The 27,693-nt window shown below is 47.8% G+C and overlaps 1 protein-coding gene across 4 annotated transcripts in view; it reads right to left on the bottom strand.

Annotated features, from left to right (window-relative positions):
- Nucleotides 1-726: 726 nt before the first annotated feature.
- fbxw7 (F-box and WD repeat domain containing 7) overlaps nt 727-27,693 on the bottom strand; it is a 127,195-nt gene continuing 100,228 nt past the window's right edge. For all 4 annotated transcript variants that reach the window (XM_072463983.1, XM_072463984.1, XM_072463985.1 and 1 more), the window contains 5 exons: nt 26,981-27,094; nt 18,588-18,769; nt 14,295-14,520; nt 12,361-12,571; nt 727-2,695 (listed from right to left, as the gene is read on the bottom strand). In XM_072463983.1, the coding sequence (XP_072320084.1) occupies nt 2,427-2,695; nt 12,361-12,571; nt 14,295-14,520; nt 18,588-18,769; nt 26,981-27,094 (1,002 nt within the window). In that variant the 3' untranslated portion in view covers nt 727-2,426. The remainder of the gene's footprint in view (nt 2,696-12,360; nt 12,572-14,294; nt 14,521-18,587; nt 18,770-26,980; nt 27,095-27,693) is intronic.

Here is a 27,693-nt window from a genome sequence, read left to right on the forward strand (position 1 = left end):
TAAATCTGTAATGATGCGGTTTTGTGTGGGGGCAGATTAATGTGCTTCGCCGCTTCTGAATGCTCCAGATTACGCTCGTGTGTGGGACCGCTTTGTGTGTTTTTGCGGTTCGAACTGGGACGGGCGAGTTGCTCAGTTTGCAGGCGCCGAGCGGGGATTAGCGCCGGCGAGTAGTAAACAGAGGTTTAAGTGTGTCGTTATGGTGCCGTTTATGGGGTGGACGCAGTTTAGGGCACTTTGACCCCAGAGGCTTTTTGCTGGTTTGACTTGGGCTTCTTCTTTACAGGCAGTGGGAATATTACACTTGTATTTACAGTAAAGATGGTGTTCATTTGCCGACAACGTTTAAATGTTACAGTATCCGTATAAAAGCTTTAGGACATTACGGACTTGTATAACCTCGGACAATACACTTCCAAAGAACAGAAATGAATACTTTCATAGAGAATATAAAGGTTGATATGCCCCACAGGTTTTAGGACTATAGTGTGATTATTGTGTCGTATCTTTGTTTATTTTGGTCAAATCATATCTCGTTTCTATTCGATGATTGGTCATTAGGAACTTAACCTATATATAAGCTGTAATCGCAGTAGAAAAGCGCCTCTGCTCATGTGTAATGTGCTTGTGAATCCTGTGACTTCTGCTCCCTGAATAAGCAGAATCCTTTGCTTTATTTAACGTGGACGAATCCTTCTTATGGGAAACAAAAACAGACAACCGATGTGCTTGAAATGAAAAAGAAAAACCCACATTTTTATTGCACTTAAGTTATAAGAAAATAAAATTCTAAGTGAATCAAACAATACACAATCCCTTTAAGGTTTTTTCTGACTGTTTTCTTGTTGCCAGGCAGTTTTACATGAACTGAAAAATTAAAACACCTGTGACAAATCCGATTGGCAAACCAGATCATAAATTAAACAACAAGAGGAGATAGAGCGATTGTTTTTTCTTGTTTAATATACAGTGTTATACCACTTTCACAGTTCATCTTGAGTTGTGACTCTTGGAGATTGAGAGGGTTTGTTTGGCTACAGAGTTGTGTTCTGTGGTGGTCCGACAGCACGTGGAGCGGTGGCTCCAGCGCCGCTCTCCTCTGTAGCTTCAGACATCATTGAATGAACGATCACACAAGAACGACACTTCTCTCACACACAGCCCAGAGTTTTCTCTTTGTTTTTGTGGCTGCTTCACACAGCATTTGTACATTTCCCCAAAGAACAGGCTGAAAGAGCGTTGTCCCCAGGAATGTGTTTACAAGTAGCCCATGACACGCGCGCACACACATGCACTCACACTCCAACAGTGTACACCCCCCACGCTCTGCAGGTGCCACGCCTCTGCGCAGCCTCGGAGAGGCACGGTTGGCTCAAGTTTCAGCGGCAAAAACAAACTAAAAACCAAAATGTTGATGTTAACTTTAGTTTTGTGACTTTACGTCCAAACAGTTCAATTTGGAATTTTGCCTGGGACTAAAACGTCACAGCAAGTAAAAGTTCATCTCTTTTCCATTGGACTAGCAGCATAGAAACAGTTTGGCCACTGGGGAAACACGGAGGGGGCGGGGCTGCAGGCAGACCGCAGAGGAGCTGTGGTTCCTCTCAGAACAGCACTGCACAGCATCCACGTGCTACACACCCACCATGTGCACAACACAAACAAGTAACTCCAATAAAATAACCCTGTGACATCGTGACAGCAAACCTAAAGCGAGCAGGTTCTAATACTGGGATCGGTTCCTATTGGCAACGGTAAAGACTGAAACGGTTAGAACAGGAAACTCGTGATAAATCAAATGAAACGTCCTTGAAATTCACAGTCGAGGTTGTGAGACACTGTAAAGAAAACCTATAGAACCAAGTGGGAAAAAACGTGAAGAAACTGAGTGACGAGAAGCGAGCCCGCCTCCAGGCCCCGCCCTCGGGTTGGCAGCCAATGGTCTTTCTACTTTCACTCTTTCACAACAAGCAGCACATAAACGGTGGAAATGCATCTGGAACATCTCCCTCAATCTCTTTGTGTACACACTGTGTCTTCACTCGGCGCCAGAGCCAGTGGAAGTGTTTGTGGGCGTCGACAGGTGGCTTTAAAAAATAATATATCTCTGTACATGTCCAAATCTGTCAGGCATGAGATAAAACCAAGTCCGTATGAGGCTAAAACCCAACCGGGAAGTAGCGTCACTCAGTTCCTGCTTCCTACTCTCTTCACATCCGATCAGAAGCGAGACCCCTGGCCCGTGTCCCGCCCGGCCTCCCCCGACAAGAGCGGAGGGTCAGCGGCGCGTGGCCCGGGGGGACGGCGTGGGGGGGGGGATGCAGAGGACAGGACGCCCGCCGTGCCAGGAGGAGGAGACCACCGCCCTCCCTCTGTCCTCCCCGCTCCCTCTGTCGTGTTGTCCCACGTCCACCGCGGCGTCCGCCTCACTTCATGTCCACGTCAAAGTCCAGCACCAGCAGCTTGGTCTCCTCCGTGCCGTTGCGACTGCCCACCGCGCAGACCAGTTTGGTGTTGGACGCCCGGATCCGCCACACCACGCCGCCGCTGCCCCCGCTCTCCAGGGTCACCAGGTTGCGGATGAACTCGCCCGTCTTCAGGTCCCAGAGCTTGACCGTGCCGTCGTCCGAGCTGGTGATGACGAAGTTCTTGTTGAACTGGAGGCACGTGACGGCGCTCTGGTGCTTGTGTGGACCTGCGAGACAAGAGGGCAGACGGTCAGAGGGATGGTCAGAGGGACGGTCTGAGGGGACGTTTTAGAGGAGTACTGCGTGTACTTCTTGGGTTTTGACTTCAGAAAACAAAGCTTATGTTGAATGTTTTGGACTGGGGTTTTTAGTGAGACATTGTTTCTGCCGTTTCAACTACTTTGGTGCGAAACATCATCCCTTTAACCTACGATTTAAAGGTGCAGTACCACTTTTTGTCCACACGATACAGTCAAACGTGTCTTGCCTCAGCACAGATACACAGCATTGTTTCAGCCGCTTGTAACTCGATTACTGTGCGTTGTTTGCATCTAATTACAGGGCGTTTTAGTCCACGCAAAGCAGGAAGAGCGCCGTTAGCATGCTAATGTTTGTTAGCTTTACTGTGACCGCAAGATACAGTGTAATATATAGTATAAACTCATTGTGATGGATAATTAGGCTGCTCAGAAGACAAGTGAGTTTTTTGAGTATTTAAAAGGAGAGTCAAAATGAATTGTTCTAAATAAAATAAAATAAAAAAAATAAAATAAAAAAAAAGGTGTCCCCCTTCGTCAGAGGTTCCCGCGTTGACGCAACCAGCTACATAATTGGAAAAGCGGGTTAAAACTGAAGAGACCCCAAACACAGACGGCAGCTACTTTCATTACAAAGTAGAAATACAGTACAGTACTCGATCACCTTCTAGTGCTGCCAACTTTACCATGAACATGTGAACCTGAAGCGGAGAGCGGTGTCGGTTGGAAACAGGACTGTATAAGTGGGTGCAGACAGAACCGAGCGTGTGACGGGAGGTTATGGAGGGGCCCTGGGGCAGTGTGCAGGAGGAGACAGGACCTGGGGCAGTGTGCAGGAGGAGACAGGACCTGGGGCAGTGTGCAGGAGGAGACAGGACCTGGGGCAGTGCGCAGGAGGAGACAGGACCTGGGGCAGTGCGCAGGAGGAGACAGGACCTGGGGCAGTGCGCAGGAGGAGACAGGACCTGGGGCAGTGCGCAGGAGGAGACAGGACCTGGGGCAGTGCGCAGGAGGAGACAGGACCTGGGGCAGTGCGCAGGAGGAGACAGGACCTGGGGCAGTGTGCAGGAGGAGACAGGACCTGGGGCAGTGTGCAGGAGGAGACAGGACCTGGGGCAGTGCGCAGGAGGAGACAGGACCTGGGGCAGTGCGCAGGAGGAGACAGGACCTGGGGCAGTGCGCAGGAGGAGACAGGACCTGGGGCAGTGCGCAGGAGGAGACAGGACCTGGGGCAGTGCGCAGGAGGAGACAGGACCTGGGGCAGTGCGCAGGAGGAGACAGGACCTGGGGCAGTGCGCAGGAGGAGACAGGACCTGGGGCAGTGCGCAGGAGGAGACAGGACCTGGGGCAGTGTGCAGGAGGAGACAGGACCTGGGTGTACACAGTCGGCCACAGTCAAAGTCAAGATGGCGTCCGAGCTGACTCATGCGAGGCTCTGGCAGTGTTTGTGCGGCGTGTACGGACTGGAGATTTCCCCCCGAGCGCCCGGAAATGAAATGAAATTAATCGGGGTGAAGGAAAGGTTTGTGCGTCTGGAGACAAGTGGCGCCGAGTAACAAGCTCGCCGCGGGCTATGTATCGGGTTACAAGATCACATGACTGTACTCAAAACTAAATCAAAAATACTCTTGAATCGTGATATACTCTACACCAGTTTTGATACCACAATTAAGAAATGATCGTTTCTTTAATAAAACCATGTGTTCTTGTACTAGTTCTGATCATGGCCATTCTAAAACTATTGCTCCATTGTATATGTGTCCTTTGTTTATGTTTTTATTGTTCTAAATATTTTCTCATCTATAGTTTTGATATTACTTTCAGTATCTGTTACTGGTAGCATATAGGTATTTTGAAATTATTTTTGACAGCTTTAATTTGAATTCTATGTAGGAATGTCAATAATATTTGGTTATTCTATAAATGTGGTTATTCTGGTCACAATATAAAATAATCGTGCCAACAAAAAATAAGGCATTTTAAGACCATGTGTGGGGCAAAAATGGGCAAAAAATGTACTTTAAATAACTTTACATAGTAGAAAGTTGGATTTTGTAAAGCTGGTCATACACTAGAGAATTTTACCGTTCCGTAATCATGAATAATCATTAAATCATTCTCGCAATTATTGCAAAACACAAACATTAGCTATAGTGACGTCATTAATTTGTGCGTTTTTATTTTTGTATGTCAAATGATATGGCACGTCAGCAGTGGGATGTACAGTGAGCCAGGTAGCCGTATATATACACCGCAACAGGCTTGTATATTCGTGTGCACCGGTTACCGCGGCGCTACAGCGTTCTCATACAAACACTTACACTTTGGGTCGATCCCATTACACGGCGCCATTAGCCGCTTAAACTGTCGCGTCAAACAAAAGAAAACACTTCAGACGAGCACATCAGAGTCCGTCTGTCAACACGCCGTCCCCATCTACTCTCTTAGATCTGCGCTCGGTTCAAAGGCTGCGTCGTCCCTCCCCCCGCTCTCCGTAACCGTGGCATTAGCACAACAAAGCTCAGTGTCTTGTCATTACCTAGCGGCCCATTGTCTTTATCAAAACACGCTAATGAATAGCTCAAACTGTCCGCTGCCCCAATTACGTGACCTACAAAGATGGCCGACCCTCGCCTGGTACTACCCTCCCCCACCCCCCGCCCTCTTCATCCCGAGACGAGCCCGCCCTTTCTCCCTGGCCCCCTCCCGGTTGCTCCCAGGGCATCCTTTTGTTCGAGCGGTTTTCCTAATGGGGTTGTTTAGAGGCGGGGCGGGATGGTCGCTGTTGCTCGCCACGTTCGACGTTCTAGAGGGATTTTGCGACGTCCCGTGAGGCGCTGATGGAGTTGGGAGTATTTAAGAGAGAATGAGAGGGTAGTCAGCGAGCAGCAGGCGCACGTTTAGCCCAAAGTGCAGCGCGTACGGTTATTACACGCCCAGGCCACAGGATGCAGCGCTTTGTTGTGTTTGTTTCCTCTCGCTGCTGCAGTCGTTTACAGAATGCAAATGGACCCGAGTGTGGGGAGGTCTGAACGCGCTCAGAGTGTGGGGAGGTCTGAACGCGCTCAGAGTGTGTGGAGGTCTGAACGCGTGGAGGTCTGGAGTGTGTGGTGTGTGTGGAGGTCTGGAGTGCGTGGAGGTCTGGAGTGTGTGGAGGTCTGGAGTGTGTGGAGGTCTGGAGTGTGTGGAGTGCGTGGAGGTCTGGAGTGCGTGGAGGTCTGGAGTGTGTGGAGGTCTGGAGTGCGTGGAGGTCTGGAGTGTGTGGAGGTCTGGAGTGTGTGGAGTGCGTGGAGGTCTGGAGTGCGTGGAGGTCTGGAGTGCGTGGAGGTCTGGAGTGCGTGGAGGTCTGGAGTGTGTGGAGTGCGTGGAGGTCTGGAGTGTGTGGAGTGTGTGGAGGTCTGGAGTGTGTGGAGGTCTGGAGTGTGTGGAGGTCTGGAGTGCGTGGAGGTCTGGAGTGTGTGGAGTGTGTGGAGGTCTGGAGTGCGTGGAGGTCTGGAGTGCGTGGAGGTCTGGAGTGCGTGGAGGTCTGGAGTGCGTGGAGGTCTGGAGTGCGTGGAGGTCTGGAGTGCGTGGAGGTCTGGAGTGCGTGGAGGTCTGGAGTGCGTGGAGGTCTGGAGTGCGTGGAGGTCTGGAGTGCGTGGAGGTCTGGAGTGCGTGGAGGTCTGGAGTGCGTGGAGGTCTGGAGTGCGTGGAGGTCTGGAGTGCGTGGAGGTCTGGAGTGTGTGGAGGTCTGGAGTGTGTGGAGGTCTGGAGTGCGTGGAGGTCTGGAGTGCGTGGAGGTCTGGAGTGTGTAGAGTGTGTGGAGGTCTGGAGTGTGTAGTGTGTGGAGGTCTGGAGTGTGTAGTGTGTGGAGGTCTGGAGTGTGTAGTGTGTGGAGGTCTGGAGTGTGTAGTGTGTGGAGGTCTGGAGTGTGTAGTGTGTGGAGGTCTGGAGTGTGTGGAGGTCTGGAGTGTGTGGAGGTCTGGAGTGTGTGGAGGTCTGGAGTGTGTGGAGGTCTGGAATGCGTGGAGGTCTGGAGTGTGTAGAGTGTGTGGAGGTCTGGAGTGTGTGGAGGTCTGGAGTGTGTAGAGTGTGTGGAGGTCTGGAGTGCGTGGAGGTCTGGAGTGTGTGGAGGTCTGGAGTGTGTAGTGTGTGGAGGTCTGGAGTGTGTAGTGTGTGGAGGTCTGGAGTGTGTGGAGGTCTGGAGTGTGTGGAGGTCTGGAGTGTGTGGAGGTCTGGAGTGTGTGGAGGTCTGGAATGCGTGGAGGTCTGGAGTGTGTAGAGTGTGTGGAGGTCTGGAGTGCGTGGAGGTCTGGAGTGTGTGGAGGTCTGGAGTGTGTAGAGTGTGTGGAGGTCTGGAGTGCGTGGAGGTCTGGAGTGCGTGGAGGTCTGGAGTGTGTGGAGGTCTGGAGTGTGTAGTGTGTGGAGGTCTGGAGTGTGTAGTGTGTGGAGGTCTGGAGTGTGTAGTGTGTGGAGGTCTGGAGTGTGTGGAGGTCTGGAGTGTGTGGAGGTCTGGAGTGTGTGGAGGTCTGGAGTGTGTGGAGGTCTGGAATGCGTGGAGGTCTGGAGTGTGTAGAGTGTGTGGAGGTCTGGAGTGCGTGGAGGTCTGGAGTGTGTGGAGGTCTGGAGTGTGTAGTGTGTGGAGGTCTGGAGTGTGTAGTGTGTGGAGGTCTGGAGTGTGTGGAGGTCTGGAGTGTGTGGAGGTCTGGAGTGTGTAGTGTGTGGAGGTCTGGAGTGTGTGGAGGTCTGGAGTGTGTGGAGGTCTGGAGTGTGTGGAGGTCTGGAATGCGTGGAGGTCTGGAGTGTGTAGAGTGTGTGGAGGTCTGGAGTGCGTGGAGGTCTGGAGTGTGTGGAGGTCTGGAGTGTGTAGAGTGTGTGGAGGTCTGGAGTGCGTGGAGGTCTGGAGTGCGTGGAGGTCTGGAGTGTGTGGAGGTCTGGAGTGTGTAGTGTGTGGAGGTCTGGAGTGTGTAGAGTGTGTGGAGGTCTGGAGTGCGTGGAGGTCTGGAGTGCGTGGAGGTCTGGAGTGCGTGGAGGTCTGGAGTGCGTGGAGGTCTGGAGTGTGTGGAGGTCTGGAGTGTGTGGAGTGCGTGGAGGTCTGGAGTGCGTGGAGGTCTGGAGTGTGTGGAGGTCTGGAGTGCGTGGAGGTCTGGAGTGTGTGGAGGTCTGGAGTGTGTGGAGTGCGTGGAGGTCTGGAGTGCGTGGAGGTCTGGAGTGCGTGGAGGTCTGGAGTGCGTGGAGGTCTGGAGTGTGTGGAGTGCGTGGAGGTCTGGAGTGTGTGGAGTGTGTGGAGGTCTGGAGTGTGTGGAGGTCTGGAGTGTGTGGAGGTCTGGAGTGTGTGGAGGTCTGGAGTGTGTGGAGGTCTGGAATGCGTGGAGGTCTGGAGTGTGTAGAGTGTGTGGAGGTCTGGAGTGTGTGGAGGTCTGGAGTGTGTAGAGTGTGTGGAGGTCTGGAGTGCGTGGAGGTCTGGAGTGTGTGGAGGTCTGGAGTGTGTAGTGTGTGGAGGTCTGGAGTGTGTAGTGTGTGGAGGTCTGGAGTGTGTGGAGGTCTGGAGTGTGTGGAGGTCTGGAGTGTGTGGAGGTCTGGAGTGTGTGGAGGTCTGGAATGCGTGGAGGTCTGGAGTGTGTAGAGTGTGTGGAGGTCTGGAGTGCGTGGAGGTCTGGAGTGTGTGGAGGTCTGGAGTGTGTAGAGTGTGTGGAGGTCTGGAGTGCGTGGAGGTCTGGAGTGCGTGGAGGTCTGGAGTGTGTGGAGGTCTGGAGTGTGTAGTGTGTGGAGGTCTGGAGTGTGTAGTGTGTGGAGGTCTGGAGTGTGTAGTGTGTGGAGGTCTGGAGTGTGTGGAGGTCTGGAGTGTGTGGAGGTCTGGAGTGTGTGGAGGTCTGGAGTGTGTGGAGGTCTGGAATGCGTGGAGGTCTGGAGTGTGTAGAGTGTGTGGAGGTCTGGAGTGCGTGGAGGTCTGGAGTGTGTGGAGGTCTGGAGTGTGTAGTGTGTGGAGGTCTGGAGTGTGTAGTGTGTGGAGGTCTGGAGTGTGTGGAGGTCTGGAGTGTGTGGAGGTCTGGAGTGTGTAGTGTGTGGAGGTCTGGAGTGTGTGGAGGTCTGGAGTGTGTGGAGGTCTGGAGTGTGTGGAGGTCTGGAATGCGTGGAGGTCTGGAGTGTGTAGAGTGTGTGGAGGTCTGGAGTGCGTGGAGGTCTGGAGTGTGTGGAGGTCTGGAGTGTGTAGAGTGTGTGGAGGTCTGGAGTGCGTGGAGGTCTGGAGTGCGTGGAGGTCTGGAGTGTGTGGAGGTCTGGAGTGTGTAGTGTGTGGAGGTCTGGAGTGTGTAGAGTGTGTGGAGGTCTGGAGTGCGTGGAGGTCTGGAGTGCGTGGAGGTCTGGAGTGCGTGGAGGTCTGGAGTGCGTGGAGGTCTGGAGTGCGTGGAGGTCTGGAGTGTGTGGAGGTCTGGAGTGTGTGGAGTGCGTGGAGGTCTGGAGTGCGTGGAGGTCTGGAGTGTGTGGAGGTCTGGAGTGCGTGGAGGTCTGGAGTGTGTGGAGGTCTGGAGTGTGTGGAGTGCGTGGAGGTCTGGAGTGCGTGGAGGTCTGGAGTGCGTGGAGGTCTGGAGTGCGTGGAGGTCTGGAGTGTGTGGAGTGCGTGGAGGTCTGGAGTGTGTGGAGTGTGTGGAGGTCTGGAGTGTGTGGAGGTCTGGAGTGTGTGGAGGTCTGGAGTGCGTGGAGGTCTGGAGTGTGTGGAGTGCGTGGAGGTCTGGAGTGCGTGGAGGTCTGGAGTGCGTAGAGGTCTGGAGTGCGTGGAGGTCTGGAGTGCGTGGAGGTCTGGAGTGCGTGGAGGTCTGGAGTGCGTGGAGGTCTGGAGTGCGTGGAGGTCTGGAGTGTGTGGAGGTCTGGAGTGCGTGGAGGTCTGGAGTGCGTGGAGGTCTGGAGTGTGTGGAGGTCTGGAGTGCGTGGAGGTCTGGAGTGCGTGGAGGTCTGGAGTGCGTGGAGGTCTGGAGTGCGTGGAGGTCTGGAGTGTGTGGAGGTCTGGAGTGCGTGGAGGTCTGGAGTGCGTGGAGGTCTGGAGTGCGTGGAGGTCTGGAGTGTGTAGAGTGTGTGGAGGTCTGGAGTGTGTAGTGTGTGGAGGTCTGGAGTGTGTAGTGTGTGGAGGTCTGGAGTGTGTAGTGTGTGGAGGTCTGGAGTGTGTAGTGTGTGGAGGTCTGGAGTGTGTAGTGTGTGGAGGTCTGGAGTGTGTGGAGGTCTGGAGTGTGTGGAGGTCTGGAGTGTGTGGAGGTCTGGAGTGTGTGGAGGTCTGGAATGCGTGGAGGTCTGGAGTGTGTAGAGTGTGTGGAGGTCTGGAGTGTGTGGAGGTCTGGAGTGTGTAGAGTGTGTGGAGGTCTGGAGTGCGTGGAGGTCTGGAGTGTGTGGAGGTCTGGAGTGTGTAGTGTGTGGAGGTCTGGAGTGTGTAGTGTGTGGAGGTCTGGAGTGTGTGGAGGTCTGGAGTGTGTGGAGGTCTGGAGTGTGTGGAGGTCTGGAGTGTGTGGAGGTCTGGAATGCGTGGAGGTCTGGAGTGTGTAGAGTGTGTGGAGGTCTGGAGTGCGTGGAGGTCTGGAGTGTGTGGAGGTCTGGAGTGTGTAGAGTGTGTGGAGGTCTGGAGTGCGTGGAGGTCTGGAGTGCGTGGAGGTCTGGAGTGTGTGGAGGTCTGGAGTGTGTAGTGTGTGGAGGTCTGGAGTGTGTAGTGTGTGGAGGTCTGGAGTGTGTAGTGTGTGGAGGTCTGGAGTGTGTGGAGGTCTGGAGTGTGTGGAGGTCTGGAGTGTGTGGAGGTCTGGAGTGTGTGGAGGTCTGGAATGCGTGGAGGTCTGGAGTGTGTAGAGTGTGTGGAGGTCTGGAGTGCGTGGAGGTCTGGAGTGTGTGGAGGTCTGGAGTGTGTAGTGTGTGGAGGTCTGGAGTGTGTAGTGTGTGGAGGTCTGGAGTGTGTGGAGGTCTGGAGTGTGTGGAGGTCTGGAGTGTGTAGTGTGTGGAGGTCTGGAGTGTGTGGAGGTCTGGAGTGTGTGGAGGTCTGGAGTGTGTGGAGGTCTGGAATGCGTGGAGGTCTGGAGTGTGTAGAGTGTGTGGAGGTCTGGAGTGCGTGGAGGTCTGGAGTGTGTGGAGGTCTGGAGTGTGTAGAGTGTGTGGAGGTCTGGAGTGCGTGGAGGTCTGGAGTGCGTGGAGGTCTGGAGTGTGTGGAGGTCTGGAGTGTGTAGTGTGTGGAGGTCTGGAGTGTGTAGTGTGTGGAGGTCTGGAGTGTGTAGTGTGTGGAGGTCTGGAGTGTGTGGAGGTCTGGAGTGTGTGGAGGTCTGGAGTGTGTGGAGGTCTGGAGTGTGTGGAGGTCTGGAATGCGTGGAGGTCTGGAGTGTGTAGAGTGTGTGGAGGTCTGGAGTGTGTGGAGGTCTGGAGTGCGTGGAGGTCTGGAGTGTGTGGAGGTCTGGAGTGTGTAGTGTGTGGAGGTCTGGAGTGTGTAGTGTGTGGAGGTCTGGAGTGTGTGGAGGTCTGGAGTGTGTGGAGGTCTGGAGTGTGTAGTGTGTGGAGGTCTGGAGTGTGTAGTGTGTGGAGGTCTGGAGTGTGTGGAGGTCTGGAGTGTGTGGAGGTCTGGAGTGCGTGGAGGTCTGGAGTGCGTGGAGGTCTGGAGTGTGTGGAGGTCTGGAGTGCGTGGAGGTCTGGAGTGTGTGGAGGTCTGGAGTGCGTGGAGGTCTGGAGTGCGTGGAGGTCTGGCCGTGAAGCAGTCTGCCCTGAAAATGAAGCTATGCAGTCGTGACGGTAGAATTTCCCCACTGTAGGGCAAATGTTTTATCTCACGTTCTCCAAAACAATAAAAAATGCGCTGTAACTTGATTTTTACGGCATTAAAATCTTATACTCTTCGGCCCATAATGCATTCTGAGCTCATTATTCTCAGCGGGTGTAGAAACAACACTGTATAATAAGTATACAACAGAGGCCCGAGCCAGCTTTGCCGTCACAGTAAAACGAACAACAATTAGCATGCTAACAGCGCACTTCCTGGTTCAGGGAGAATACAAAGCTCTGTAATTAGACGCAGAGCTCACACTGCGGTCTCATTTTCACCCAAAGAGTTTATAGGTAAAAGGTTTACATTTCCTTGAGCTATATGTTTAAATAGTCTTGATCTAATAAAGTAAACCTTATTTTGAGACTCGAGATCATAGACTTCTCTAATGATGTAAACTTTAGAAATCACCAGAGTCAGAGTATAAGCCAGGGTTAGTCCACTTTATTTTCCTGAGGGACAGATTTTTGGGCGGGCCAAGGCCTCTGGGCCGGAGTTGCACAACACGCCACCACGGCGGCAACATTTTGGGTCGTACAAAATATCTCACACTGTTTCAGAAAATTAAGTTGTTAACATAATAAAATAACAAAGAGATAGATACGATTTTTGTGAGAATTAACATATAAATTGCTTTACCCATCCAGTACTGAACCAGAATTAAACTAGGACTAGACTAGGACCAACCAGGTCTGACCCAGGACAGGTCTAAAGGTGAATCACACAGGGACTAAACAGTGTCTAAGCTAGTGCGAACTAGGAAATAAACCAGAAAACATTATTTGTAAATTGGGTTGTCGGCCGGAATAAATGGCTTGGAAGGCCAGATTTGGCCCCCGGGCCTTGAGTTGCCCCGGTATAAGCCTGGACTGACCTTGTAGCGTCTGCAGGCACTGGCCCGTCTTGATGTCCCAGATCTTGACGGTGGAGTCGGCGTTGCCCGACACCAGGATGTTGTCTTTGAGCTCCATGCCGCTGGTCAGAGACTGGTGCCCCGTTAGCGTGTGGATACAGTTCCCCGTCTCCACGTCCCACACCCGGATGGACGTGTCCAACGAGCCGCTGACCACGTGGATCCCGTCAAACTGCGGAGCACAAACGTCCAAAGGTTCAGTGCTCGGGTAGTCATTTAGTACGCTCTTATAATTACGTTCAATAAGTGAGAAAAGGAACATTCTCTTTAGGGTTAATATTTATGGTGGGTACTTTTCTTTGCACTAGTGGGGAATTATTTGTTAGTTTTATGATGATATTTGAGCTGTGGAGGGTTGAAAAAGTCCTTCCACGACTCATAATAGTTACAAACTAATGCACATGAGTGTTTGGCTCTGCTTTTTTATGTAATTCAGCACATGTTTTTAAATAATAATTTGCATTTAGATGATGCAGGGCTAATCCTAATGGTACTGTATATAATGTAAATGTATGTTTTGTGTATAGCCACAGTTGGAAACTAGCTAAACTACAGCTAATATTGGCACATTTACAGAAATAAAGTATTACTACTGCTACTGCTACTGCTGCTGCTTCTGCTACTACTGCTGCTGCTAATTCTGCTTCTGCTTCTACTGCTACTGCTTCTGCTGCTGCTGCTGCTGGTGCTTCTGCTGCTGCTGGTGCTTCTGCTGCTGCTGCTGCTACTGCTGCTACTGCTGCTTCTACTGCTGCTTCTACTGCTACTACTACTGCTGCTGCTGCTGCTGCTGCTGCTGCTGCTGCTACTACTACTACTAATAATAACAACAAGAGCATTTTCAACATTATAGTTTATCATGCTATTTTCTACAGCAAATATTATACTGCACTAAAAATGTTCAATATATGGGCGTTTTAGTTTTAGCTCAATATGAGAAAAAGGGAACATAGAGTTCATTTTTAAAGTAAAAAATGTTTAGTATTGTGCTATTCATACTTTTCTACTTTATTTGTCCAATAAGTTGGCCTTAGAGCGTGCGGACGGCGAAATGGCAATAACGACACTTTCCAATGTATCACACAGCCTTAAAGTCAATAAAGCGTGTCAAAGGAGGTTATAACCCCAGAGAAAGTGCCACCGTCACCGCGGAGACCACCGGAGGGACGACGGAGCGTTTTCAAATCGAGTTAGGGAAGAGCAGAGGTCAGGGGGGGTCCGAGGGGTCAAGGGAACGGCCCATCTGAGTGGGATGCGCTGCTGCAAAGGGAGTGTTTGAGGAACACTGTGGTTTGTACTTTTGACATTTGAAAAAACTTGGAATTAGCAGTAAATTTCCCACTGAAGAGTTTCCCAGATAAATGAAAACAGGAGCAAAGTAACAAGCTGTTCAAGTCTATAAAAGCTGGAAACACGCAATATTCAAGTGTCAATGTGTCAAAGAATATGTAGAATATAAAGAGCTAATGACAGTTTATGAATGTCGACGTGCACAAATTAGCGCTGTCACTAAGGATTATTTTACCCGTCAAACAATTATTTCTATTGTACACGGTAATAAATACATTACCGACCAAATAAAGGGTGAGATCTGACGACTGAAGGCTTCTCTATAAAGAATATTTACAAATTAAGTATTCTATTGATAAAAATATCAAACTGTTTAGTACGTTTTGATATAATAATGCCATCGTCATAGTAAAAAAGGTCTTTTCATAAGTGTTTTAGCGCCTGTATCGTCTGGATAATGATTACGCTTGATCAAAAAACGACTTTTCTATTTCAGCCCAAGTGTAAAAACATTAGTAATAGAAGAAAATCAGCCGCGTTTTTGAATCCTGCATCAGTCAAAGTAAATAATGTAGTGATGTGGTGATAATGATGTGGTTCTGCACCTGTAAAGAGTAGACTCTGTTGGTGTGCCCCTGCAGCGTGTGGAGGCAGGTCTCCGTCTCCGGGTCCCACACTTTGACCATGAAGTCGTAGGCGCCGCTGACCACCCTCCGGCCGTCGTACTGCACGCAGCGCACCGCCGCCACGTGGCCCATGAGCACGTGTAAACACTGACCGCTCTCGATGTCCCACACCCGGAGTGTCGCGTCCCGAGAGCCGCTCACCACCCTGAGGAGATCAATGAGCGGGGAGGAGACGAGAGAGGAGGAGGAGACGAGAAGAGGAGGGGAGCGAGGAGGACACGAAAGTAGAGGAGACGAGAGAGGAGGAGGAGACGAGAGAGGAGGACACGAGAGTAGAGGAGACGAGAGGAGGAAGCGAGAGAGGAGGAGACGAGAGAGGAGATGATGAGAGGAGGAGGAGGCGAGGAGAGGAGGAGGAGACGAGAAGAGGAGGAGACGAGAGAGGAGGAGGCGAGAGGGGAGGAAACGAGAGGAGGAGGAGGAGGCGAGAGGGGAGGAAACGAGAGGAGGAGGAGGAGATGAGAGGTGAGGAGACGAGAGGAGGAGGAGACGAAGGGAGGAGGAGAGAGAGAGAGGGGGAGACTATTGTTATTATCACCTAAGCAACACAACACAATTAGGAAGCTTCTTATAATAAAAATGATCACATAATTCAGGTCATTTATGAGACAAAGGCCTGTGCAGGAAATAGAATTTTAATCAAACTTTAATCTCTAATTGTTAATTATTTGCCTTAATCTTCTGTAAAAACATGTGGTTTGGAGCAGATTTCAGGCTTTGGAAGAAGAAAGTTGACAATTGTTTGTAGTAAAAGGCACTAGTATTTGTGTTTAGGACAAAATTAAATTGAATATTCCATCTATCAATAAGAGAGATAAAACACAACCATCAACATTGTGAATTACTTATATTGGAGCAAAATCTGTGTTTACTGAGCATTAATAAAGACGTAATAAAGTAAGACATCTGTTCGTGAGGCTTCGCTTTTGATTTGTTACGTCAAAAAAGTGCTTCATATTTACTACTTTATTGTGAAACAGTAATTGCAGCGCGCAAAATAACTTAAACGGTATATACCACATTTGACTTTAACATACATATTAGAAGAGGTGAGGCCAGAGCGTTTCACTCACACTCGGACATGGACACAACAATGACACGGACACAACCATGACATGGACACAACCATGACACGGACACAACCGTGACACGGACACAACAGTGACACGGACACAACAGTGACACGGACACAACAGTGACACGGACACAACCGTGACACGGACACAACCATGACACGGACACAACCGTGACACGGACACAACAGTGACACGGACACAACAGTGACACGGACACAACAGTGACACGGACACAACAGTGACACGGACACAACAGTGACACGGACACAACAGTGACACGGACACAACCATGACACGGACACAACCGTGACACGGACACAACAGTGACACGGACACAACAGTGACACGGACACAACAGTGACACGGACACAACAATGACACGGACACAACCATGACACGGACACAACCATGACACGGACACAACCATGACACGGACACAACCATGACACGGACACAACCATGACACGGACACAACCATGACACGGACACAACCATGACACGGACACAACCATGACACGGACACAACAATGACACGGACACAACCATGACACGGACACAACAATGACACGGACACAACAATGACACGGACACAACAATGACACGGACACAACAATGACACGGACACAACAATGACACGGACACAACAATGACACGGACACAACAATGACACGGACACAACAATGACACGGACACAACAATGACACGGACACAACAATGACACGGACACAACAATGAGACAGACACCCATAGCGTCACAGTCGTGTTGCACTTGAACGTACAGAGTGTTCACCCGAGGGCAGAAGAGGAGAAAACACCAAACACCCACGGGCAAAATGACTTCACCGTTACATTATGACGGCAATTACTGTCAGTCAAACGGGTATTTACAAGAAGGAAGACAAGGAACTGGTCTAATTTTACTGGATGGCTTAAGTAAATACAATCTTAATGAATGGGTTTAAAGTATTAAAGACTTATAAATCATAACAGGCTTGGACTGACTGGTATAAACACGTCTTATGTAAATGTGAAATGATGGAAAGCCAAGTCTGCGTACACACACTCAGATACTTGTGGACGGAACTTTAAGCGTGGAGTTCCCCTGGTTTACTCAAGAGTTCTATGTTCTGAGTACCGTATTTTCTGGAGTATAAGTCGCACCGGCCAAAAAATGCATAATAGAGAAGAAGAAGAAAACATATATAAGTTGCACTGGAGTATGAAATGCGGTTGCAAGTGTGAAAATAACAAATAATTTCACATATAAGTCGCTCCGGAGTATAAGTATATAAGTATAAATATAAGTATAAGTCGCACCCTAAAGCTATGAAAAAAGGTGCGACTTATAGGCTTAAAATACGGTATAATCTGACGCCAAATCAGATCAATATTGGAAAAATTATATTCAAACATTAATTCAGAAATCCATAGAAAATGTGGCCTTGAATAAAGTAATTCTTTAGTAATTTTCCTCTTTAACTCTCAATTTAGTCTCGGTTTAGTCTCTCTTTCTGTTACAAGTAAGTCATACAAGTAATTTAAAGCGTAATATTGTGTCAAAAAAGTTGATTAAAATGTTCCAATAACATTAGAAACGCAATACAAAACATTGATTAAAAAAAAAATTGCATCTTTTTCTTTCCTTTGCCCTGAAGTGACGTACGTGGTGATGATTCGCGACGACGTTTTCTCTCCATGTTCAAATCGCAGTATTAGCTTTAGCTTCTCGCAGTGCAGCGTCTTGATTCGCCAATGGCCCCGGTCATTAAGTGGATAGAAATCTCCGGCGTGTTATTGAGCGACTGCCCGCGGCTCCAAAGCACTGGCTCTGGTGGAGAAATCAAGTGCTACACAAAACCTCGGCGGGCCCTCGAGCGGAAAGAGCACTCAGACTCTCCGGAGTGCCATGGAGAGAGAATGGGGCGAGCTTCTCGGGCTCTGTTTCACCTCCAAGACGCCACCGCACGCTCGATCGGGCACAGATGCGGCCCCCCGTTTGGACTCGCTCTTTTGCCCGGCGCGGTCGCAGTCTTTTAGTGTCCTGTAGTAGCACGATATGCGGTCCCATTGTGTACTTGGCCGAATGAACGTATAGCACTCAGAGCGTTCTACAAAGTCACATTAAGAAACCATTAGCTCGTCATATCATCTATTACGATACGCCAACTGCATATTAAAATGTAAACAGACGGGATTGAAAGTGGTTTTGGACGTGGCCCAGGTGAATTAGAAAGTAATTGGATAGCATACCGCGCAGAAGCTCGATATCTAATTGAAATGAAATATTTGTTCCATAATTTGTAAGACTGACATGAAAAAACGGCTAAAACACACTTGTTCTAGTTGTTCAAAGGCAAAAACTGGACAGGATAGTTACATGAGTAAATCTTAAAGGTTTGCTGACTACTTTAGCAAGCTAGTTAGCCTTTAGAGCTACAGCTTGTGTCACTGTATTCATTTTAAACATGCATTTCAACCTGACAAACCCAAACTTACTGGGACTATTATTGTTCAATGTATTCATATTTATAGTTAAGTAGTAGTGGTATAGTTTAGTTACAATGTACTTTGGTTTAGAAGTGTAAAAGGTGGCTAAATTACCTCATGGTCACTGCACACGGAGTCAGTAAATAAGTCTACATTAGAAGTTCAACCAAACATGAAAAGTGGAGTTAAAAATTAACTGCATCCATTCATTTTCTTAAGCTACGGTGATGCAACGACATAATATAAAACACTCGTCTTGGTGTTAAAATCATGAAAAAGCGCGTTAATAAAACTATTATAGACTTGGATATAGTACTGCGCATGTGCAGTTGATGTTTTTGTCACAAACTGTGCTTTGGCTGCAAAGTGTGCCATGAAAATGTCAATTCACAAGGTAATATCAGAACTAATTTGAACAGTAACATTAAAGAAGCCCATTTGAACTGATTACGTGAAACTAATTATATCTCTCGGCTATAATTATCACTCATAAACGATCATATCAAATATATTACATTTCAGGTCTTTCCATCTGTCTGCCGTCTCCACAGTGCTGCACCACTGTTTACAGACAAAAGCTACATTGCTATAAAAGCAATGACATATTTTGTTATTTCAAACTGACAAAGGCATGCCCGGTGGGAGGTACCTTTTCTCGTGTAGGTGCATGCAGCGCACAGTTGAGGTATGTCCGTACAGGGTGTGGATACATTCTCCGGTCTCGGCGTTCCAGACTTTGAGCGTCCGGTCCGTGGATCCGCTGATGATGATGTTGTCCCTCATTTGGGACGACCAGACGCCGCCCGTGTGGCCCACCAGTGTCCGCAAGCACTGCAAAACACACACACACAAGTCCTGTCAGATCTCACAGTATATGCATAGATTTCCAAGTAATAAGAAAGCCACATTTGGGATTTGGTCCTTGGTGCCCTTGGTTTTGCCTTGAGGGAGAAGGCAGACAGGTGAAATGAATGTGCTGTGACCTTTTGAAAGAAGGGGACGTCTACTATTCGTTCCTGCTGCTGTTTAAGAGCAAATGTCTGAGCTTTTCTTCAGATTGTATAATTGCCTTTACTTATCAGCAAGAAAAGGACATTTGTGGCACCTTTCTATTGGAGCAGTATGGCATATAGGAGTCAGACTTCAAACTTCAAGGCCTTTTTCAATGTTAGTTGAAATAACGCCTCATTTGGAGGAAAGAGTAGCAAATGAAAGCAACTCCGGTCACAGTTACAATACAAATTTAAGCAGACTTGGTTCGATTGGGGACCAAAGTTGCAACTTTGTATCTTCCTCTGAGAAGGTCCTGTTCACAATGCACTTTTATCAATCAAACTAAATGCAGAAAGACGCCTCCACCCCTCGACTGTAGAGGCGATGTGTACAACTGCCCCCACGCGCGCACGACCTGCCCCCACGCGCGCACGACCTGCCCCCACGCGCGCACGACCTGCCCCCACGCGCGCACGACCTGCCCCCACGCGCGCACGACCTGCCCCCACGCGCGCACGACCTGCCCCCACGCGCGCAGCGCACGACCTGCCCCCACGCGCGCAGCGCACGACCTGCCCCCACGCGCGCAGCGCACGACCTGCCCCCACGCGCGCAGCGCACGACCTGCCCCCACGCGCGTAGCGCACGACCTGCCCCCACGCGCGCAGCGCACGACCTGCCCCCACGCGCGCAGCGCACGACCTGCCCCCACGCGCGCAGCGCACGACCTGCCCCCACGCGCGCAGCGCACGACCTGCCCCCACGCGCGCACGACCTGCCCCCACGCGCGCACGACCTGCCCCCACGCGCGCACGACCTGCCCCCACGCGCGCACGACCTGCCCCACGTGTGCACGACCTCTGCGTGTCATTTTTCCCCGTTATCGATCTCACACAGGAGTTTGTTTTGATCCTGCGAGGCTCGCTTCATGGTCACTTCCTGGTTCGGTCCCCTCTCTGGTTCGCTTGCGTTCACAATTCAAACACAAGTGCTTTCATAATCCACAAAACACTACAATACATTTCATTTGAGATTGTGTTTTGAAGTTTGAGATCTCTGCATGCATCTTATCTAAAACAACACCGATCATCGACTGAGGCGGAATGACGGAAAGTACTACTAAATAAACATCATACTTGAACTGCAGGGTTGTGCCATATCCGTGTCAGACGCTCTAAATTATGCAGCGCTTGCATGATGTCACAGTTTACATAGCTTTGTGGAAACGCAGGCCTCATCAGAGGTTTCCAGAGCGACCGACAGCAAAACACTCGAGAGACAATGCGGCTTCTATAGATAATGCCTCAGCAACAAAGAGCCACATTCATCCCCATTAACCACACTAGATTACATATTGATTACTGCAGTTATGGAAATCGTTGCTCAATAACGTTTGCCTCTCTGGTCTGTTCCGTCTCCACGTGCAGTTAATGCTTTCTGTGTAAATCCAGTGGGCTTTGGTTGCCAGGTTGAAAGGGTGAGTTCTGCTGAAGTGTACAACATGTGACCCTCCTGACTGCAGCCGATAAGACGCAGAGGGGTTTATAGAGTGTGGAGTAGAACGAGGATGCGCCCGCCGTGTGGATCACTTCATTAACTACGGGGCAACGATCGAAGCTCGCTGCGCTGCTGTGGGTCGTCCTGCTTTTGTATCTAAGATTAATACCACGGTCTAACATTGTTCCCTCATTAAGAACAAACCTGGAGTTGTATTTAGCTTCATTCACGCTAGTTTAATCCAGTTCAGGAAGACCGCACCCCTCTGAGCCTCATAAAAACATTCAATTCCAAATTTTTCCTGTTGGGGGCAAGCTAGGTTTGTTTATCTCTACTTTGTAAATTAGTCTGCTTCCAGTAGATGGAGCTCTAACTCAATTTCTGATGTAGGAAACACTTGACTACTAAAATCCCACGTTGCATCATATCAAACATATTTCAATCTCTGAAACATGTGATGGCAATACCAAAGAGCAGGAAAATAACAGTTAAAAAAATAAAAATAGTAATAAGGCTGTTATTTTATTATTTGGTTTACAGATTTCTAAATGAAATATATTGAACAGGCGGGCGAAATATAATTTCAATTTCAAAAGATGTTTTCTTGCGGGTAAGCACAAAACGCACCACGGGAGGAGGGGGGGTGGGGGGGGGACGCGACGCGCAGGAGCATGTAACAGTAGATTTAGCGTGTTTTGCATCGGTAGAATTGACGCTTCTAAGTGTGCAGCCTTAGTCACAGCAAAACGCGCTGGAGAAAATGTGGTAAACGGGTTAAAAATGTATAAATGCGCGTAGCAGACAAGGAAACTGGTGCGCACGCTCTCGTCGGGGCCGCGCGCTGGACGGAGCCGCTCCGTCACAACAATGCTTTCCAAAATAAATGACTCCCGCAGGATTTTGACGAAAAATTGCTTCACGCACCCTAATCTTTTGACTTAATACCGCTTTTTTATATATCATTCAATGCTATTTTTCGATGACGGCAGTACTTTATAAAAAATATTGTGGAAATCAATCATCTAAGTGCGGCGGATCCGTAAACCAAGTAATAAAATAACGATGGCCTACATTCAACAAAGAAAAAAAAAACAATAGTTAAAGGCCAGTGTGTGTTTGGTGAATAATTGACTAAATGGCATAGATTATAAAATGGAATGTATGGAGTGTCCTTATGCAAACCCTATGATGAGCAAGTCACTGTTGAAGGTGAGTTGATCAGCATATAATAGGTCATCCCTATGTTGCCTAAATGGAAGAAGGATGTTATTTAAGAAAAAATAACACCAATTCCAAAAGGATTCAATTGTCTCAAACTAAGAAAATAAGCTGCTTTTGAACTACAACAGCAAAAACGACATATAAAATTCACAAATCCAGGCAAGTCTGTCACTCCCACATTAAAAACCTGACCGGGGTGCGTCAGGAAAAGTTTAACAGTCCCATCACGGTCCGGTATATCATTTTATATGCATTCAATTTTCACTTCTCATCTTTTTGAGAGGGATAGATGCAAGGGTTTTCTAGCCTTTCAAAGCCGTAAGAGCTGCGTTCAAGAACCAAAAATCCCAGTGTGATTAGAGCCCACTCAAAATGGTGCATGGGAAGAAAGTGAAACCGGCATTGGAGGATTTAGTATTTTCATCTGTGAAAGATTAGCTTTCTTTGGTAGGACCTTGGACGTAGAGCGTGCTAGTTTCCCCAACATCCTCTCAATATCATTAACACGTGCTAATATCTGCTAATAGATTCTGGATTATGAAAACGTGCAGTGTTATGCCCTTATATTAAAATGGATGGGACCCCTGAACTCTGAAAGTGGAGAGTCAGCTTTGAAAAGGTTACAGTAGAGTGTTTGAAGGTCGGGACAGCTCATTATCATACAGCAGGATGATTCAAAGATTACAGGCAGCAGCGCTCAACGTAAAAGCAACATTTTAATGCATAGATTTTAAAAGTTTTGTTGTCTTCAAATAAGTTCTACATTTTTACCCATAAGTCTATAAGTCGAAGAATAATTCGCACCAGCCCAAAACTGCATAATAGAGAAGAAAAAAACGTATATAAGTTGCACTGGAGTATAAGTCGTATTTTTGGTGGAAATTTATTTGATAAAATCCAAGACCAAGAACATCTGAAAACGCAATTTAAAATAATAACATATTAGAGAACATGATGAATATGTGTACGTGATGATGAAACTGTGGTAAGTGTCTGGTATGTTAACGTAACATATTAACAGTTATTCAGAAAACTACGTAAAAAGGTACGATTTATAATCCTGAAAATACGGTAATACCTGGATTGTCTATACTAAAATAGGTCTGAATACACTCTTTGTAATTGGCGCCACAACGACCAAACGAGTAGCCCTCCAGTGCGATGTGGTTAAATATTCTCTTTTGGTGCGCGCGGGCGGGTCTGCCATCTTAGCTGCCATCTTAGCCGACATCTGCTGGCAGGCTCCACCAAGGACACGCGCCGCTCCAGTGAACGGCGCGCAGCCTTTGTAGTCTGTGTGCGCCTCCTCGCAGACTGACAGGCCTCACTGAGGCGGAGTGACGCGCAAAGACCCAGGACCAACAGGTGAAGGGAGGCCCACAGCACAGTCACAGCCGCCGCCTCCGCGATCAAACAAGTCGAAGCACGAATGCACATCATGCGAGACGGCTTTGAGTGTGAAAATGAGAAGAATAAAACGCTACAGTCTGAATATCTTACTAATCTTGAACATTTACAACACGGCTGAAGAAGGAGGGTGGATATAGGCAATGGAACGTTGAAGGAAAACTAAATTGAACAATTGATTATTTTTGTTCCGTGAAAGTGCGGATGTAGGATATATTGGCAAAAATGTACGTCTAGATTTTTTTTTGCAAACAATATTTTAATGCATCAGGAAAGTGCAGAAGTGGGCCTGTAAGTCTAAAGTCGAACACGAAACAGAAATTGACCACAAAATTACCCCAACATTTTTTAGAAATATCACTTTTTACCCCATCTAATTTAGAAAATCTCCAAAATAACAATGGTAAAATCAATTTTTTCTATACATCTTCCCCCTCTATATACATAAAGTGAATCTGTTGAGTCCAGTCATTTGTTAAACTAAACCTAAGTATACAAGGGATGAACTCATTAGCACATCGCTTAGGTGTACAACAGGCAATAAAAGTATCCTACTGGCCTCTCCCATTCTTTTCTTTCATCGCTAAGCAACGGCCCACTACTCTTAAAAGGAACATTTGCATACACCTCGCCTCAATAATAACTCACTGATTGGCTCGCAGCAAGTGTTCCTTTCACCTCCACTTTTATCTGCAGATAAATCAAGAGCTGGCGTTACCTCCTTCACTTAGGGCGCGTTCAAGGGGCTGGCAACCCCCCCGGGCTTTGTCTAAAATGAACTGTTAAAACAAAACGCATTACACCACCGTCCTCATTCTTCATTATCGGACGCGTCGCTGGACAACTCGCAAAGCACATCTGTCGACGTGCGGATTCCGAGCGGCCGTGAAGACAGATGGCGCAATAACAGACCAGGCTACCGTTTTCCAATATTGCCCCGTCGCTGGGAAATAACCTGGAAGTGCAAGAGCCGCGACGCATATGAGGAGGAAGCGCGTGATTTAGGGCCACGCAAACCCCGGGACGCTTCGTCTGCGGTGACCGATTGCTTTAGCACCATTTAAAAAGATTTGATAAATTAAACATGAGCGATATTGGAGGATATTTTGGTACATTTTATAGTTAAACATTTAGCATAGATTTATTTCAGGACTTGTCTGAGGAATGAAAATCTAGCTCGTGCGTCAAAACATTTTCATGATACTGGTAAATGTCAATGATGGCTATAACGTGAATGTGAGTGGATTTAGAGTCGGAAATGAACTTCTCATGGAATAAATGAGGTACATGGCACATAATAAACAGTATCAGGAGTGGACCGACTACCATGAAATGACTGGAGACGTTATTGCTTCACCAAGGTCCTAGAAAGTTCCACAGTGAGGCATCGAAATGATCTGTTAATCCCATAAAGACAAACAGGTGACAATACAGTAAGAAATCCTCTTTTTCAAGGTCTTTTTGAGCAGTAAAAACACAGGAATGCAAAATGCATACATTTTTCTCAACATTACCGGTAAACTGACTAAAGAGACCAATAGTTAGCGGACCCCACACCAGAAAAATAGCACATTCACGCCATTACGATTTCCTTTTCTCTTGCAACCTCTATCTTTATTCTCAAGCAGGACAGAGACTGACAACACGTCAAGCTTCCTCATTTGGACTGATTTGCTGCCCGTCCATCTTTTATCGATCCAATCCTCTGCGAGCCTGGAGTAACGCGTGGAGCAGCCTGGATGGAGGACCGGCTTTCATAGAGGGATTTACGCAAGCCGTAAAAAGCAGCCAAGGTCGCACATGTGACTTTCAAAAGGAAGGGGTTATGGAGGAGAGGTTGTGCTGGAGAGGTGATTTTCCAAAGGGCAAAAGTGTGTCCAGTGTGACAAAAATGGATGGCTACTTAGATAGTTTTACAGAATTTGCTATAAAAGAAACAACTAGCATTGACAGTTACTTCAGAAATGGTTGACTAGGTTTAATTGGCTGTTCCTCTCCAGAGGGGAAATCTCTCTGGAGTTAGACGGTAAGAAAGCAAAGAAATAAAATCCATGCTTTGAATTTAAAAGAAAACAAAAAGAAGGAGGATTAAGGCTGTTTTCACCTCTACGACAAATGTAAACAAAGTGATTCAGCGTGAAAAAAACACTGGTTATTAAATCAAGCTGGTGCTGTAAGGCAGAAAAAAGGTAGATTTGCTAAAGTGGCCTTTTCCATTTTTAAAAGCTAACCAGATGCACAACAGCTTTCGTTAGCGTGATTTGTGCAGGAAAAATATTATGTTTTTGGAGTGTTCCATAAGCTAAGGCAATGGAGATACTACACGACTAATTTACATTCACAATGAAAATATCCCCAATTGTACCATTCCAACTTGATTCACGCCACAATGGAGGAGGCACTTGCTGCGCCAACCAGAAGCCACTGAAAGGATTAGTGTTGAGCTGCAGTAGAACCAATGGACGCTCTATGCCCATCAGATGACCTTGGCCGGGTGGGTTCAGATTTGAAAATGCTGTGACTGATAAGCGTGTAATCACTACTGGGCCCAGCGCCAAACTTTACTCTATCTGTGAGAGGCAGTCTGAGTAACAAGAGGATAGCCACCCCCTTCGGTCGCCTTTTGAGCAAGACGAACATGCTCCCTGGAGGTTGTCTACCGGGATACAACACACAAATCCAAACAAAATGACGACAAATTGGAACAACAATTAAAAAAACAAAAGAAAAATCTATCTAAGTTATAGGAATAGCTGCTTAACAATTATAAGCTTAGGAAAATGGACATGAAGCCTTGGCAGATGTCAGTTAACATTTACTAATACTATAATCTAACAGATATCAAAAGCAGGTCATATATCCCTCTGTAGTGTTGTCGTTTAGAGAATTTTCCATGAGCCTAAAGTTAAATCATTCAATGGAGATTTTAAGATGATAAATGCTAAACTTCATTCAAGTTCATTCAAAAGTATCTGACACTTATAAAGTGATGCATGTATTTGCTGGGTAGGACCGCGCATCTTATTGGGTTTTAATATAAAGCTTTTATTGCAAACTTTTGTATTGTTTTTGCTAATGTTTCGAGTATGCATTTCACAGATCCTGCCGGCAACGCAATTTCTTTACGTTTGCTGCTGAGCTCTACAACATACATAACATTAGCAAATATATAATCTATAATGTTTTTAAAGTGTATGAAAAGTGTATGAAAATATGTCACCATGTTTACTGAATGCATTTATGATATTCCAAAGTGAAGCCTAATATAGTGTGCAACAGAAACAAAAACCAACAGCAGGATGACTGGGCATTCTTTTAAAATGTATATTTACAGGAAAAAAGCAAGATCTGAGCTACAAAGCAGTTCTATCTTTGCAACAAGAAGAATATACAGAGTCAAACAGGATGTAGTGTAATATTTTAAGGAGTCATTTTAAAAATATGAATTCAGCAGTGCAGCATATAAGCCAAGTGATTTACAAGCCTGTTTGAAGATCCACTAAACTATATACAAGCAGTTGTTTTCTGTTCCAAGCCCAGTGTAGAGCACAGAGCCCGTGTGGCTGCATGAGGGACAGTCATGAATACTAACTCTGCTCTGGACATGTGCTGTGTAACAAGAGATGAAAGACTGTGGCAAAATATAAAAATAACTATTATATATTGTCATTTAGATTTTTAGATTGCATTGGGGAAATGAAGCCGACCAGACTGATACATGAACGTATCTTTTGCTACTTCTGTCTCGAATCAGCGCATTGAGTCAAAGTGAAATGTCACCAAAAAGAGGAAAATAAATTGCATCGTGAAATCAAAATATCACCAGAAAATATTGTCAAGTTTACTGCAGTCAAAGGAGAAAATGTGCTTGTGCTTGTATATTGGGGTTGTAATTTGGAAGTCGTGAAGGTAATTCCGTCTTACCTTCCCCGTGATGGCCGACCACACTTTGAGCGTGTTGTCGTCGGAGCCGCTCACGATGCATTTGCCACAGAACTGAAGGCAGGTGATCACGTGGTCGTCGTGACCTTTCAGCACCTGCGGGAGAGGAGCGGGTGACAGAGAGATTAAATGTGAGTTGTGGGGCAGATGCAGTATGTGTGTGGCGAGGGGGAAACACAAGGGGCTGACGGGGACAAGTCTCCTGAGCGGCGGACATCAAAGTGGAAGCGATAAGAGCGGAATGTCACCCGGCGCTGAAGATGTACAAGACGCTTTAAGTGTCTCTGATGGTGAGAGTGTTGAGCCAGGTTTCTCTGACGTACACAAAGCTCTGCACCATGTAAACAAATGCACGGAATGGCAGCTTCACTATTCATCCTCTAAACTTAAGGTGCACTGCGGAACATTTCGGGTTTGCAAACTGCCTGTCTCCATGGGGAATGTAATTGCTTTGCCTGGAATGATCGCCGCCATTGCATTAACCTAATCGATCTCCATGGACCGAAGCAGGTGGCACCACTAGGCCAGTTTACAGGCTAGATCTGTAGGTTGGCAAGCCCTTTAAGAACGCACGTTTCTCAAGATGTGTTTGAGCGATAAAAACAAACAAACTGAAATGAAGTTTGATGCTATACTGTGGAACATTCGGACCAAAGGTATAACATTTCCATCCATACAAGCATGTGGCTGGCTCT

This window comes from Eucyclogobius newberryi, unplaced genomic scaffold (assembly GCF_026437365.1).
Source record: "Eucyclogobius newberryi isolate DKJ021-1_F unplaced genomic scaffold, fEucNew1.0.hap1 SCAF_4, whole genome shotgun sequence".
Taxonomy (NCBI): Eukaryota; Metazoa; Chordata; class Actinopteri; order Gobiiformes; family Gobiidae; genus Eucyclogobius; species Eucyclogobius newberryi.